The 17,041-nt window shown below is 45.2% G+C and overlaps 1 protein-coding gene across 1 annotated transcript; it reads left to right on the plus strand.

Moving 5' to 3' along the window:
• The first annotated feature begins 5,434 nt into the window (after positions 1 to 5,434).
• Positions 5,435 to 16,869, plus strand: LOC139549414 (phenylalanine--tRNA ligase beta subunit-like). The gene is made up of 16 exons (XM_071359899.1): positions 5,435 to 5,581; positions 6,088 to 6,143; positions 6,251 to 6,405; positions 6,547 to 6,619; positions 7,941 to 8,056; positions 8,536 to 8,686; positions 8,801 to 8,909; positions 9,925 to 10,057; positions 10,251 to 10,302; positions 12,029 to 12,090; positions 13,213 to 13,420; positions 13,546 to 13,626; positions 13,758 to 13,850; positions 14,104 to 14,221; positions 14,450 to 14,602; positions 16,367 to 16,869. Exons 1-16 carry the CDS (start codon positions 5,524 to 5,526, stop codon positions 16,516 to 16,518), a joined length of 1,770 nt encoding a protein of 589 aa, XP_071216000.1. The 5' UTR covers positions 5,435 to 5,523; the 3' UTR covers positions 16,519 to 16,869.
• Positions 16,870 to 17,041: the final 172 nt, after the last annotated feature.

Genomic DNA, 17,041 nt, shown 5'->3' on the forward strand with positions numbered 1-17,041 from the left:
ATACTTTGCTAAGAAATGTATCCTTCTATTGTGGGCCTCTAGTACCTCTCCTACATTTAAAATGTGGATTGACCAGATTGTTGACTTTCTCCCTCTTGAAAAGCTCACTTATGACCTCCACAAGAGACAGCCCAAGTTTGATAGACTCTGGTCTCCACTACTCCACTATATCTCAAATTGGACAGAGTGAATGGGGGGATCGGGGAGGTGAGCAGATGCGTGTTGTGTAAGGTGCTGTAAAATCTAAAAACTAATCATTGGCTCGTCATCTCAGCTAAGGCTGGAAATAGCAAATAAGAACCTTGATAGTGCTGCTGCAAGTTCTACATTTTAAATTTTGATATAATTATTATTTGTGTGTATGTGTGTATGTATGTATATGTAGGTATGTATATATGTATATATATATATATAACATTTATTTTTATTTTTATTATTATTATTATTATTATTTTTTAAGTCTGTCACATCTGTGAATGTGGAATGTGTTTGGTTGGTTGTTTGAAAACTTAATAAAACTTTAAATTGAAAAAAAAAAAAAAGAATGTGAAATGTCAGAATAATAGTAGAGAGAATTATTTATTTCCGCTTTTCTTTCTTTCATCACATTCCCAGTGGGTCAGAAGTTTATATACACTCAATGCGTATTTGGTAACATTGCCTTTAAATTGTTTAACTTGGGTCAAACATGTCGGGTAACCTTCTACAAGCTTCCCACAATAAGTTGGGTGAATTTTGTCCCATTCCTCCTGACAGAGCTGGTGTAACTGAGGTTTGTAGGCCTCCTTGCTTGCATACTCTTTTTCAGTTCTGCCCACAAATGTTATATAGGACTGAGGTCAGGGCTTTGTGATGGCCACTCCAATACCTTGACTTTGTTGTCCTTAAGCCATTTTGCCACAACTTTGGAAGTATGCTTGGGGTCATTGTCCATTTGGATGACCCATTTGCGACCAAGCTTTAACTTCCTGACTGATGTCTTGAGATGTTGCTTCAATATATCCACATAATTGTCCTGCCTCATGATGCCATCTATTTTGTGAAGTGCAACAGTTCCTCCTGCAGCAAAGCACCCCCACAACATGATGCTGCCACCCCCGTGCTTCACGGTTGGGATGATGTTCTTCGGCTTGCAAGCCTCCCCCTTTTTCCTCCAAACATAACGATGGTCATTATGGCCAAACAGTTCTATTTTTGATTCATCAGACAAGAGGACATTTCTCCAAAAAGTATGATCTTTGTCCCCATGTGCAGTTTCAAATCGTAGTCTGGCTTTTTATGGCGGTTTTGGAGCAGTGGCTTCTTCCTTGCTGAGCGGCCTTTCAGGTTATGTCGATATAGGACTCGTTTTACTGTGGATATAGATACTTTTGTACCTGTTTCCTCCAGCATCTTCACAAGTTAATTTGCTGTTGTTCTGGGATTGATTTGCACTTTTCGCACCAAAGTACATTAATCTCTAGGAGACAGAACGCATCTCCTTCCTGAGCAGTATGATGGCTGCGTGGTCCCATGGTGTTTATACTTGCGTACTATTGTTTGTACAGATGAACGTGGTACCTTCAGGCATTTGGAAATTGCTCCCAAAGATAAACCAGACTTGTGGAGGTCTTTTCATGAGGTCTTGGCTGATTTCTTTGGATTTTCCCATGATGTCAAGCAAAGAGACACTGAGTTTGAAGGTAGGTCGGAAATACATCCACAGGTACACCTCCAATTGACTCAAATGATGTCAATTAGCCTATCAGAAGCTTCTAAAGCCATGACATAATTTTCTGGATTTTTCCAAGCTGTTTAAAGGCACAGTCAACTTGTTGTATGTAAACTTCTGACCCACTGGAATTGTGATAGAGTGAATTATAAGTGAAATAATCTGTCTGTAAAGAATTGTTGGAAAAATTATGCAAAATGATGTAGATATCCTAACCGACTATAGTTTGTGGTTGAAAAACAAGTTTTAATGACTCCAACCTAAGTGTATGTAAACTTCTGACTTCAACTGTAGATTATGCTCCAACATTCTTCCCAGAACAGACCTGACTAACGAGACATGCTGGGCGCGGTCAGCAGAATAGACCAAAATGTTCTCTATATAAACCACTATGCCCCTTCCCAGCATGTACCGAAACACTTCGTTAATAAAGGCCTGGAAGACGGAAGGAGCATTAGACAGGGGAAGGCCGTTTTACATTTGTCGCCTGCACAAATGCGCATCAGATTGTTGCCGTCCCTCAAGTCCAGTTTCGTGAAGTGCTGCGCCACATGCATTTGTTCGATGATGGTTGGGATGAGGGGTAAAGGATAGCTGAACTTCACGGTGGCTTCAGTGTTCGATAGGTAATGCAGGGGCGCAGTCCCCCATCTTTCTTCTTAACAAAAAATAAGCTTGAGGAGGCTGGTGATGTAGAGGGGCGGATAAAACCCTGCTGGAGGCTGTCCTGTATGTAGGTCTCCATGGCCTCGGTCTCCACATTTGAGAGGGGATAGACGTGTCCTCTTGGGAGGGCTACGTCAGACAGCATGTCAATGGCACAGTCCCAGGAGCGATGAGGAGGCAGGCGTGTAGCCTGGGTCTTAGATAAAACCCGGTGCAGATCCTGGTATTCCTCCGGTAAATCCACTTGAGGGGCGTGGCCTGGAATTTCCACCGTAGTGGTGTTGACAGACACCGCGAGACACCTCCCCTGACACTCCTGCGACCAACCCAGCAGTCTCCTCTAGGACCAAGAAATAACAGGGTTATGCCAACTCAACCAGGGGAGACCTAAAACAACGGGGTGCGTGGGGGTGTCTTTAATCAAAAAGGTGACCTGTTCTAAATGAGTGTCATGGGTCAGCAGAGAAATGGGAACAGTGATGTGATGCATGAGCCCTGTCCCTTTTGGACGATTATCCAGGGCTCAAACCGGAATGTGTGACTGTCGGGGAACCAAAGGAATGCATAATGCAGTGGCCAGTGCTCTATCTAAAAGATTCCCGGCAGCTCCGGAATCAATCAGAGCTAACAAGTGTGAGAGGCTAGGGTATTCAGGAAATTTAATGGGGAAACACACTAGTTGAGTTGACAGAAAAGGAGAGGAGATCTTGCCTCCTACCTGGGTTGGAGTAGGGGAATTCCCTGGTTTGTCACCTCCAAAAACCCAAATAAAACAGAGCACAGGTACTCACAAGACCAACGGGCATAGGACAATGATCGACAAGAACAATGGGGAACAGAGGGCACATATATACAAATACTAATCAGGGGGAATGGGAACCAGGTGTGCATAATGAGACAAGACAGTCCGGGGTTGGTGGTGATGATCCAGTTCAGTGACGCCTAGGAGGCTGATGACGTAGTCCTCCGGAGCTGGTGAACGGAATGAGCAGCAGTAATGGGGGGATCCATGACAGTTGGGGACAGATGCACCAGATCAGCAAACAGTAGACATTTGACTTCAGATTCTAGTAGGGTGAGGCCAGGTGCTGCAGACTCTTCTAGTGCCCTTGCCAATTTGTTGACAGAACTATATGTTGAAGAGGGTGGGGCTCAAGCTGCATCCCTGTCTCACCCCACGGCCCTGTGGAAAGAAATGTGTGTTTTTCCAATTTTAACTACACACTTGTTTGTGTACATGGATTTTATAATGTTGTATGTTTTTCCCCCAACACTGCTTTAAATCAGTTTATATAGCAGACCCTCATGCCAAAGCATGAGAAGACTTAGCTTTTATTTTGGTTTATTTGTTTGTCTATCTATCTCTATGCCCTGTTGTTCACACGTATCTGCCGTCTCATTAGCTAGAATGGTCCCACCTGACCTCACCTCCTCCTGCCTGCCTTCCATCTTTGAGGACATGCATTTCCATTGATAGAGCAGTCACTCAAATATCTTGTCAATATAATAGACAATATTTTGTACACCGCTCCACTGTTCAGCAAATAGGTGGGGTGTACTATAGTAGTAGGGGCCTTGGTCAGCCTCCACTGGTCTTCAATAGGGCATAATCTAACCGCTTTTACTATCACAGTCTGATGAATTAGGCTAGGCATAATCCAGTGTGATTGTGGATTAAGAAGCCTAATATTTGATAGCCTATGACAATTGTATAACATCAAATATGTTCCAAATACCCGTAGCAATACATGGCTTTTGTTATGAACTGTTTGGTGTAACTGTGTTAGCCCTACATTTCCACAGTCGGCCTATTCCTAGCCCAGTTTAGACCCCAGTGGGACTCTGATCTATCCTTATAACACAACCTTGAGAGTTATTTACCGACCCTTGCCTCTGCCTGTTTGGCAACACTTTTCCCACTTCCGAAGATATATCTGTAATAGATAGAAGGTTCTGATTAGGAGGTTGTCAATTACTTCGCCGAGTGGGTGCCCAGGAAATAATGAAATACAATTGTTAGATGCTACCACCCCCCTCCAAATCAAAGCCAAACATGGATTCCATGTTGTGTTTTCACTTTGCGTACACACACCTGTCTGTCCTAGCTAATCAGCCTCTCAATACGAGCACGATGCTACCGCGGACAGGAAGCAGAAAAGAAGTAGAATGAAGCGTGTGCGTGCAAACATTGACGTCCATGGCTGCTTTCAGTATAAAGAAATGTACAGCAATGTTCAATTAAATGGAAACAGTGCTGTTCTGTACGAACAGTTGAAAAACAGGTGGATTTTGGGAACGCTCCGCTGCCCTTTAAATAGGATGCGCATTACTTCAAGCTACACCCTGCCACATCCATGTATCTGTCTGTTCAATAATGTTTCGGGGGAAACCTGTCATATGGGGATGATTTCTGTATTTTGAAAGTTACATAACTTGATTGCTGACAAGCAAAACATTTTGGGACTATGTCAACAATGGACTAATGAAACAAATACCAAAATATAGTTTTTGGCAGCCCCCACACCTCTCTGATTCAGAGGGGTTGGGTTAAATGTGAAAGACATTTCATTTGAACGCATTCCATTCTGCAACTGACTAGTGCCACGTTCAAAACAACTGGGAACTGGGAACTCGGAAATCTCCAACGTCCGACTTGAGTGCATTTAAGACAACTGGAACATCGGGGAAAAAACGAGCTCTGACTGGGAAACATCTTTCAAACGGTCATCCGACTCGGAATTCCAACTCGGGAAGTCAGGCCTCTATCTAGAGCTCCGACTTTCCGACATGAAAATCCCTGACGTCATGATTGGACCTCGTATTTTTCCGAGATCCCAGTTGTCTTGAAGGCACCTTAGGTATCACCTTACCCTTCCCACCTGGCACTGACCAACAAAGGTGCGTTCACAATACATAAACGGTTCTACACTGTTATACTTGATCTTCGATAATCCAGTGTGACTGTGAATTAAATATTTGAAATGGCCATTTAATTCGATACCAAATGTCAATATGAGACTTTTGGTACGAGTAGTACTTTATACCAATAATTCAGACTGGCATTATCCCGGACAGCTACAGCTGGCTTCGATGGGTCCTTCAGTCTTAGAGGAAAGATTAGTAGCTAGCGGTTAGCCGTGGTCAACATGCCGACTGTCAGTGTCAAAAGGGATCTTCTGTTTCATGCATTGGGCAGAACATACAGTAAGAAATGTTACTTACCCTTTTAAGTAATATATATTCAGTAAATTGTAGAATTAGAACTTTTAACTAGTTTCTGCGTTGTATTTTCAGACAAAAGGTACCTATATATATATAGCGAGATAGCTGCCTAAGTTAGCTACTGTGGCTACCTAGCTAAGACAGTGGCTGATGCCGTGGCAATAACATCATATCACGCTTTTTTTGTGAGTTGTTTAACAACAAATCACATATGTTACATACAAAAAGGCATATACTCTGTTTCTACTGAATAGTGATTGAAAACATGATTTGATAGTTGACAGAACTGATGATGCTTGTTATTTCACGACGATTGCATCATTTCCCTATCCAGACCTATCCTACCCTGCTAAGTTACTGTACTGAACACCACATAGCTACGTCCATTTAACTAGTAAAATCTTATTTAAATGAAGAATGGAGGTGGGACCATAATATACGAATTATTCCAACATATTAAAATGCTATTTTCTTTCCCTTCATTTCAGCTGATGAAGAATTTGATGAGTTGTGTTTTGAGTTTGGGCTGGAGCTCGATGAGATTGTGAGTAGAAGACAGTGAGGATGAATCTCAGCCATATCCAATTGTTTGTGTGATAGCCCAAAAACAATACATTGGTTAACTATTCTCCCCCTAACCCTGTCCTTCAGACCTCAGAGAAGGACATCATCAGTCGTGAGCAGGGGGACACCAAGGCAGAGGGGGCGTCTGATGTGATTCTGTATAAGATCGATGTCCCAGCTAACCGCTATGACCTGCTGTGTCTGGAAGGGCTGGTCAGGGGCCTGCAGGTCTTCAAGCAGAAGTATGTAAACACATCTATTTGGAGAATTGTGTGCTTAAACATGACTTTTACATTGCCAAAGTACTTCAGCTTGTGCTGCTTTATCGTGTGTGTTGTGTCTTCAGCTGTGTATTGACATGTCCATGTGTGTCTGCGCTCCAGGATGGAAGCCCCTCGCTACAGGCGTGTGAGTCCAGCCAGCAGTGAGCCTCAGAGGCTGGTCATCACAGAGGAGGTGGGTGGAAAACACGGACCAGACTCGGTTTAATGACCTGGGTTTGGGGCAGAGTGTAGGGTTGGGTCATTTGATCATCACAGAGGAAGGGAGGGAACATCAAATCAAACTTTATTTGTCACTTGCGCCGAATGCAAAGCAGTGTGACAAAAACAACACAGAGTTAAACATAAACAAACATACAGTCAATAACACAAAATAAAAGAAAAATCGAAAAATCTATGTACAGTGTGTGCAAATGTAGGGAGGTAGGCAAGAATAACAATAACGAGGCTATATACAGGGGGCACCGGTACTGAGTCAGTGTGCGGGGGTACAGGCTAGTTGAGGTACTCTGTACATGTAGGTGGTGGCGAAGTGACTATCCATAGGTAACAAACGAACAGCGAGTAGTAGCAGTGTACAAAAGGGATTTTATGAATTGTTCAGCAGTCTTATGGCTTGGGGGTAGAAGCTGTTGAGGAGCCTTTTGGGCCTAGACTTGGCGCTCCGGTACCACTTGCCGTGCGGTAGCAGAGAAAACAGTCTATAACTTGGGTGACTGGAGTCTCTGACAATTTTATGGGCTTTCCTCTGACACTGCTTATTAAATAGGTCCTGGATGGCAGGAAGCTTGGCCCCAGTGATGTACTAGGCCGCCCGCACTACCCTCTAGCGCCTTGTGGTCAGATGCCGAGCAGTTGCCATACCAGGCGGTTATGCAACCGGTCAGGATGCTCTCGATGGTGCAGCTGTAGAACCTTTTGAGGATCTGGGGACCCATGCCAAATCTTTTCAGTCTCCTGAGGGGGTACTGAAAAGGTTTTGTCGTGCCCTCTTCATGACTGTCTTGGTATGTTTGGACCATGAGAGTTCGTTGGTGATGTGGACACCAAGGAACTTGAAACTCTCGACCCGCTCCACTACAGCCCTGTCGATGTTAATGGAGGCCTGTTTGGCCTGCCTTTTCCTGTAGTCCACAATCAGCTCCTTTATCTTGCTCACATTGGAGCATACTCTCTGTTTACTGACCTGGGTTTCGGGCAGAGTGTAGGGTTGTGTTCATTTGGTTGTGGGGGAGGGGGAAACATGGAGGGGACTGTTTACTGACCTGGGTTTGGGGCAGAGGGTTAGGTTGGGTCATACATCTTGTCATGAATGAACCACCACAGCAGTCCTTTGTGACAAGATGATGAATTAAGATATTGAGCTGTTTATGATTTCCTCTACATTTGTTGAGGCTGTGCAAAGGAGGGGTTTTGTTGGAAGTAAGATATAGTTTTTAGAGATGAATGAGATAATCCTGACCGACTGTGGGTGCCCCTGTTTGTGCCTGTCGTAGACAACTGTTGTGCGACCCCACGCTGTGGCTGCAGTCCTGAGGAACATCACCTTCACACAGGAACGCTACGACAGCTTTATCGAACTACAGGAAAAACTCCATCAGAACGTCTGTAGGTTAGTCAGACACCTAACACATCTCTACCTTCACAGAAAAATATATACAACACACACAAGTTTGACCAACTCAGTGGCCTTGAGGTTAGTGTCTGCCCTTAGATTGGAATGTTGGGGGTTCGGTCCTTGTTTGAGTCATACCAAAGACTGATGGCTCTATGCTTGGATTGTGGGTAAGGCCCTGTGACAGTTTAGCATCCAATTGGTGTACTTGTACATCAAGCTGCCTTGCTCTACAAAAAACAGGAGATAGGCTCCTGACCCTATGGGCCATTCTGGCTCGGACAAGGCTTACTTATTACACACACAATTTCACCTCTGCATATTTATTGTCAATGTTTTGGTCAGAGACCTTTTTCAATACCATGCCTCATACTTCAGTGATGGCTTTCAGTGTGTTCTTCTCTGGTAGTCTCTGAGATATTGTCTCAGTGGATGTTGTGACAGTGTGTGAATTGACTGTAATCTGTGCTCTGTAGGAAAAGGACTCTGGTTGCCATCGGCACCCATGACCTGGACACCATTTCAGGCCCCTTCACCTACACAGCCAAACCACCTGGTGACATCCGCTTCAAACCTCTCAACCAGGCAAAGGAGTACACCGCACAGGAACTCATGATTCTCTACAAGGTGAGCAGGGATTGGCTACAGAGATCATGAGCCTCTAACATGAGTTGTGATTGTGTATGGCTAGAGATCTTTTATTTCTGTCATCCAATCTTTCAATTTGTTTGTATTTCTCAGACAGACAGCCACTTGCGACACTATCTGCACATCATTGAAGACGAGGCTGTATATCCTGTCATCTATGACAGCAACGGCATTGTACTGTCTATGCCTCCAATCATCAATGGTGAGGACACACACATACAGTGCATTTGGAAAGTATTCAAACCCCTTGACTTTTTACCCATTTTGTTATGTTATAGCCTTTTTCTAAAATTGACTAAATTGTTTGTTTTCTCTCATCAATCTACACACAATACCCCATAATGACAAAGCAAAAACAGATTTTTTGAAATGTTAGCAAATGTATTAAAAATAAAAAACCTAAATCACATTTACATAAGTATTCAGACCCTTTACTCAGTACTTTGTTGAAGCACCTTTGGCAGTGATTACAGCCTCGAGTCTTCTTGGGTATGACGGTGCCTTTTGGCAAAGTGAACATTGGGTTCTTTGTCACCTCCCTGACCAAGGCCCTTCTCCCCCGATTGCTTAGTTTGGCCGGGCAGCCATCTAGGAAGAGTCTTAGTGGTTCCAAACTTCTTCCATTTAAAAATGATGAAGGCCGCTCTCTTCTTTGACCTTCAATGGTACCCATCCCCAGATCTCTGCCTGGACACAATCCTGTCTCTGGGCTCTACGGACAATTCCTTTGACCTCATGGCTTGGTTTTTGCTCTGACATGCACTGTCAACTGTGGGACCTTATAGACAGGTGTGTGCCCTTCCAAACCATGCCCAATTAATTGAATTTACAACAGGTGGACTCCAATCAAGTTGTAGAAACAGCTTAAGGATGATCAATGGAAACAGAATGCACTTGAGCTCCATTTCGTGTCTCATAGCCAAGGGTCTGAATACTTATGTAAATAAGTTATTTCTGTTTATTTTTAATATATTATCAAATATGTCTAAACCTGTTTTTGCTTTGTCATTATGGGGTATTGTGTGTAGATTGATGAGGAAAAACAATTGAATACATTTTAGAATTAAGCTGTCATGTAACAAAATGTGGAACAAGTCGAGGGGTCTGAATACTTTCCGTATGGACTGTATATGCCAAAATGATTAACCTCGTGGACTTCCAATATTGATTTCCCCATGGTATGTTGTAGATACTGTTCTGTGTCTGTTGTTTTTCAGGGGACCATTCCAAAATCTCCTTGAATACAAAGAATGTTTTTATCGAGTGCACAGCCACTGATCTTACCAAGGCAAAAATTGTGTTGGACATGATGGTGACGATGTTCTGCGAGTATTGTGAAGAGCCTTTCACGTGAGTCCAGGCAACAGCTGTTTAGATTTCTATGATTGAAATACCTAATATGTTATTGTGTGTAAAATAAGACCATGAATTAGTAGGAATCTGTTATAGTTGGAATCTGTTATAGTAATAAGAAGTTCCTTTGCCCTGCCCCACTTTAAAAGACTCCTCTTGACCTATCTCACGTTCTGTCGCTCTCTCTCAGGGTAGAGGAGGCTGAGGTGGTGTACCCAGACGGAAGGACCTGTCAGTACCCGGTACTGTATCCCCTCACCATCACCCTGCAGTCTGTTTCCTTTTGTGGGAAAATACACTGCTCAAAAAAATAAAGGGAACACTTAAACAACACAATGTAACTCCAAGTCAATCACACTTCTGTGAAATCAAACTGTCCACTTAGGAAGCAACACTGATTGACAATAAATTTCACATGCTGTTGTGCAAATGGAATAGACACAAGGTGGAAATTATAGGCAATTAGCAAGACACCCCCAATAAAGGAGTGGTTCTGCAGGTGGTGACCACAGACCACTTCTCAGTTCCTATGCTTCCTGGCTGATGTTTTGGTCACTTTTGAATGCTGGCGGTGCTTTCACTCTAGTGATAGCATGAGACGGAGTCTACAACCCACACAAGTGGCTCAGGTAGTGCAGCTCATCCAGGATGGCACATCAATGCGAGCTGTGGCAAGAAGGTTTGCTGTGTCTGTCAGCGTAGTGTCCAGAGCTTGGAGGCGCTACCAGGAGACAGGCCAGTACATCAGGAGACGTGGAGGAGGCCGTAGGAGGGCAACAACCCAGCAGCAGTACCGCTACCTCCGCCTTTGTGCAAGGAGGAGCAGGTGGAGCACTGCCAGAGCTCTGCAAAATGACCTCCAGCAGGCCACAAATGTGCATGTGTCTGCTCGAACAGTCAGAAACAGACTCCATGAGGGTGGTATGAGGGCCCGACGTCCACAGGTGGGGGTTGTGCTTACAGCCCAACACCGTGCAGGACCTTTGGCATTTGCCAGAGAACACCAAGATTGGCAAATTCGCCACTGGCGCCCTGTGCTCTTCACAGATGAAAGCAGGTTCACACTGAGGACATGTGACAGACGTGACAGAGTCTGGAGACGCCGTGGAGAACGTTCTGCTGCCTGCAACATCCTCCAGCATGACCGGTTTGGCGGTGGGTCAGTCATGGTGTGGGGTGGCATTTCTTTGGGGGGCCGCACAGCCCTCCATGTGCTCGCCAGAGGTAGCCTGACTGCCATTAGGTACCGAGATGAGATCCTCAGACCCCTTGTGAGACCATATGCTGATGCGGTTGGCCCTGGGTTCCTCCTAATGCAAGACAATGCTAGACCTCATGTGGCTGGAGTGTGTCAGCAGTTCCTGCAAGAGGAAGGCATTGATGCTATGGACTGGCCCGCCCGTTCCCCAGACCTGAATAGAATTGAGCACATCTGGGACAACATGTCTCGCTCCATCCACCAACGCCACGTTGCACCACAGACTGTCCAGGAGTTGGCGGATGCTTTAGTCCAGGTCTGGGAGGAGATCCCTCAGGAGACCATCCGCCACCTCATCAGGAGCATGCCCAGGCATTGTAGGGAGGTCATACAGGCACGTGGAGGCCACACACACTACTGAGCCTCATTTTGACTTGTTTTAAGGACATTACATCAAAGTTGGATCAGCCTGTAGTGTGGTTTTCCACTTTAATTTTGAGTGTGACTCCAAATCCAGACCTCCATGAGTTGATAAATTGGATTTACATTGATCATTTTTGTGTGATTTTGTTGTCAGCACATTCAACTATGTAAAGAAAAAAGTATTTAATAAGAATATTTCATTCATTCAGATCTAGGATGTGTTATTTTAGTGGTCCCTTTATTTTTTTGAGCAGTGTATATTAGAACCCACTGGTCAATATGTACATTCTGATTATCCCCAATCTATTTGTAACCCTCAACCTTTCTGCTATACCATGTGACCTCAGGAGCTGGCTTACAGGAAGGAAACTCTGTCAGCTGACTTCATCAACCGCAAAGTTGGCATCAGGTAACAAAGTGGCTTGAAATAATATCCAACCTTGTTCGTGTAGAGCTACCCTCCTGTAGGTTTTCACTCCAACCTTGTTCGTGTAGAGCTACCCTCCTGTAGGTTTCAACTCTAACCCTGTTCGTGTAGAGCTACCCTCCTGTAGGTTTCAACTCTAACCCTGTTCCTGTAGAGCTACCCTCCTGTAGGTTTCAACTCTAACCCTGTTCCTGTAGAGCTACCCTCCTGTAGGTTTCAACTCTAACCCTGTTCCTGTAGAGCTACCCTCCTGTAGGTTTCAACTCTAACCCTGTTCCTGTAGAGCTACCCTCCTGTAGGTTTCAACTCTAACCCTGTTCCTGTAGAGCTACCCTCCTGTAGGTTTCAACTCTAACCCTAATCTAGCGCATCTGATTCAATAATTAGCTTGTTGATCAGCTGAATCAGGTTAATTACAACTGGGGTTTGAGTGAAAACCTACAGGAGCGTAGCTTTCCAGGAACAGGGTTGGAGTTATAACCTACAGGAGGGTGGCTCTCCAGGAACAGGGTTGGAGTTATAACCTACAGGAGGGTAGCTTTCCAGGAACAGGGTTGGAGTTATAACCTACAGGAGGGTAGCTCTCCAGGAACAGGGTTGGAGTTATAACCTACAGGAGGGTAGCTCTCCAGGAACAGGGTTGGAGTTATAACCTACAGGAGGGTAGCTCTCCAGGAACAGGGTTGGAGTTATAACCTACAGGAGGGTAGCTTTCCAGGAACAGGGTTGGAGTTATAACCTACAGGAGGGTAGCTCTCCAGGAACAGGGTTGGCGTTATAACCTACAGGAGGGTGGCTCTCCAGGAACAGGGTTAGAGTTATAACCTACAGGAGGGTAGCTCTCCAGGAACAGGGTTGGAGACCTCTCCTCTAAATGCTAAGCAGAATGCTACCAACATCCTTACATTTACATGACTCTCTTATCCAGAGAGTCTTACATGAGCAATTAGGGTTAAGTGCTTTATCAATGAATTTTTTAATAATCACCTAGTCGGCTTTGGGATTCAAACCATCGACCTTTCAGTTACTGACCCAATGTTCTTAACCGCTAGGCTACCTGCAGATGTTTAACGTTTGTAATGCTTTAACGTTTGTAATCCCCAGTGAGTCGACTGAGCATATCGCTCAACTTTTGACCAAGATGTGCTTGCGCTCAGAGGTCATGAGTGACGGCGAACAGATCGAGGTGGAGATCCCGCCCACGCGTTCTGACGTCATCCACGCCTGTGACATCATGGAGGACGCTGCCATGGCATACGGTTTCAACAATATTCCCCGCACCACGCCGCGCACATATACCGTAGCCAATCAGGTGAGCGTTTCTTCAGCTGGTTATTCATTAATGAAGTTGATTGGTTGTTGACTGGAGCTGCTGGTTGGGTGCTATTAAGTGGTGAGGTCTTATTTTCCCTCTCCTCATGACTGTTGTGTTTTTAGCTCCCACTTAATAAGCTGTCAGAGCTGCTGAGACAGGACCTGGCTGCTGCTGGATTCACGGAGGCCCTCACCTTCGCCCTGGTAATGACCACACTCTCTACCTTTGTGGACCCCAAGAAGAGTAGCTGCTGCTGCTTCTGCAAAATCTAATGGGGATCCAAATAAATAAACACACACTCATTTTCATGTGTTGTATCTGTCTTCCTGTGCAGTGTTCTCAGGAGGACATAGCTGACAAGCTGTTGAAGAACATCTCAGAGACCAGAGCATGTCACATCTCCAACCCCAAGACAGCTGAGTTCCAGGTGGACCACCATTACCCTGCATTAATCATGTCTCTCTGATAACATTAAACATTATAAACTGGCCCCCTTTGGTCTCTGAAGGATCTCGTACAGTTGCTATACACTACAGCCATTTTGAAGTTAAACAGTTGACTGGATTCTTTCACCCTCTATTGATGTGAGGGTTTTTCTCCACTAGAGGGTGCTGTGTGACTGGGTGGGTGTGTCAGAGGCTGGTGGTGGTGTTAACAGCAGTGCTCGTCTTCTCCACCAGGTGGCGCGCACCACCCTGCTCTCAGGCCTGCTGAAGACTGTTGCTGCCAACAGGAAGATGCCTCTGCCTCTGAGGCTGTTTGAGATTTCAGACGTGGTGCTCAAGGATGAAACCAAAGGTGTGTTTTTGTACGGGTGTGACCGAAGTATTCATAATAGACAGTATTCATGGATATGTGTTTAAGTAATGTCATTGTATGCCTGCCTATCCAATTTCTTTATTAGGACAAACATTAATTTACATATTGATTCCCTCATACTCAAGAATACACACTGTCATTATCCATTTTTAAAGACATCCTACATTATATCCTGATGCCTACGTTGTCCTCTGCTCTCCCTCTCAGACGTGGGGGCCAGGAACAACCGTCGCCTTTGTGCTGTCTACTACAACAAGAGTCCGGGGTTTGAGGTGATCCACGGTCTGATGGACAGGGTCATGCAGCTGCTGGAGGTCAAACCAGGCCAGGGCAATGGCTACCACATCCAGGCTGCTGACGGTAAGACAACCAGGGAGCCATCTCAGTGGTTTAAACTGGACTCTGTTTCTTTCAATGGCAACTGATTGGTGAAAGCTCTGGATAGGTTTTCAGTTTTCACCATGGTGCTTTCAACTGACGTGTCAAACCAGTCCAACTAGCCTCCCGAGTGGCGCAGCGGTCTAAGGCACTGCATCGCAGTGTTGTGGCGTCACTACAGCCTGGGGTTCCATCTTGTGGCTGGTCATCTGCAAGCTGATTTCGGTCATCAGTTGAACGGCGTTTCCTCAGACACATTGGTGCGGCTGGCTTCCGGGTTAAGTGAGCGGGTGTTAAGCAGCGCGGCTTGGTGGGTCATGTTTCAGAGGACACATGACTCAACCTTCGCCTCTCCTAAGCCCGTTGGGGAGTTGCAGCGATGAGACAAGATCAAAATTGGATATCACGAAATTGGTGAGAAAAAAATTCATAACAAGCTTGTCCAACTCAGTGGTCATAAAGGAAAGGAGGCAAGGAAAGGAAGTGGTATAAAAATAAAACCCATATCATAGTTTCACAGTTCACACCTATCCTCAACCTACAGTACAGCTGTGGCTGTATTTCCAGTGGAAATGATTCTAGGGGGTATTTTGTTCACTAGTGAAGTGAATGTTTTCCCATTACACTCATGAAACTTGTTCCACAAATCAGTGTTTTTATGAGCTGTGGGTTCTGCAGGGCTCAATTAGCTCCAATCCCTCCCATCTCTGTGTCTCTCTCACTCCACCTCACTCACTCACCACAGGATGTGCGTCTCCTGTCACAATCTGTGGGGAAATCGATGGGCTCAAGGACCACAGAAAGAGAGGGATGAGGAGGGGGTGAAGAGGGAGTGCAGGGGTGTGGAGGATAGAGAAACGGGGAGATGGAGGGTAAGAGAGCGTGTCGTCAGCAGCGGGAGTCAGACTGCATGTGAGTCACGTCTGCTGCTGCTGCAGTGCGCCTCCCTGGGTTTACAGGGAGATCCATGGGCATTTAGACTGCCTGAAACAAACACTCACAGCTACAGAAAACACGTAGACTGTCACATTTACACACTATTATGCAGAGAGAGAGCGAGAGCTGTCAGTTGTCTCACTCATAGCCATGCGGTGTAGGGCTGAGTGGTTAGGGAGTTAGCGGAAGGAGAGCAGATGCCCACGTTTCACTTAACAACTGTGTCAAATTCAGCCCTTCCCATTCACTGTTAAAGGCATGCTGTACCCTCCTGACTGTCTGGTTAGTGTTGACCTTGGCTCAGTGAGAATGAAACTGAAGAGGGTTTTCACGGTTGGTGGAATAGGTTGTCACTTGTCAGGCTGGCTGTCTGGCTATTAGTGTAGCATTTTTAATGACTGGTTGTCATGGTGCTGCCCTGGAAGACACACACACACAGTCAGTAAGTATCTGAACGGTGGCTCAGGAGTACATTAGCTTTTAGGAGCAAAGTAGTGTGGGAAGAACTGAAGCACCATGGGAGCAGAGAACAGAACAGCATTGTAACATGTCTGTGGAACTGGAGTTATGGCAACCCTGAGCCTAGCTGGTCTCTTCCTTGAACAAGCTCTAGCAGTCAGTGTTTTAAAAAACAAATCAATGAGTTGTCTCTCACATCTGAGAATAGTTCTGTCTCGTTTTGGCTTGATCTTAGGTGTCTCGTCTGTAGAAACATTTATTCAGAGACTACATTTCTGATGTTTATTTTCAGTGGACCACTGAGATCCTCTCCTTCCTGACCACCCCCTCTGTTCCCCTCTTTTCTTTCAGATTCCACCTTCTTCCCTGGTCGCTGTGCTGAGATCTTTGCGCGCGGGAAGAGCATAGGACGCCTCGGGGTCCTTCACCCTGATGTCATCAACCGCTTTGAGCTCACCATGCCATGCTCCGCCCTGGACATCGACATCGAGCCCTTCCTGTGATGTCACATGCAGACACACGCCTGAACCTGTAACACCACCAAACTCATCTACTCATGCTCAGTCCATCTCAACACAGGCTTTCCCAGCTCCAGCAGGGTACAGCCCAACCTGCCGCAGCTGAGCTCACATTTTCACGCAAATCTCCCATTGACATCACATTGCAAGCTTGAGATATGTGCGAAAGTAAGGATTCGGCCCCAAATTAATTGTTCAGTTTATATCATGTGTGGTATTTCTGTTGACAAATGTACAACAGTGTATGAAGTAACCATAGAAATTGTAGGCTGGTATATACAAAGGATGTGGCTGTATTTTTATCTCCATGGTAATTAAAGTGAATATGAGATGTCAGTCTGTGACTCAGTCCTGTGTTTCTGAATTCATCTCAGTCCTGCTTCATTTGAGCTTTAACCAATATGCTGTACTATACCATTTAAAGACATTGCTCTGAGCAATTGTATCGATTCAGGTCATTTACATTTTAAAGGTTTGTCATACAGCGTATAGGCCTAATGCACTGTAT

The sequence above is a fragment of the Salvelinus alpinus genome, chromosome 22 (assembly GCF_045679555.1).
Source record: "Salvelinus alpinus chromosome 22, SLU_Salpinus.1, whole genome shotgun sequence".
Classification (NCBI taxonomy): Eukaryota; Metazoa; Chordata; class Actinopteri; order Salmoniformes; family Salmonidae; genus Salvelinus; species Salvelinus alpinus.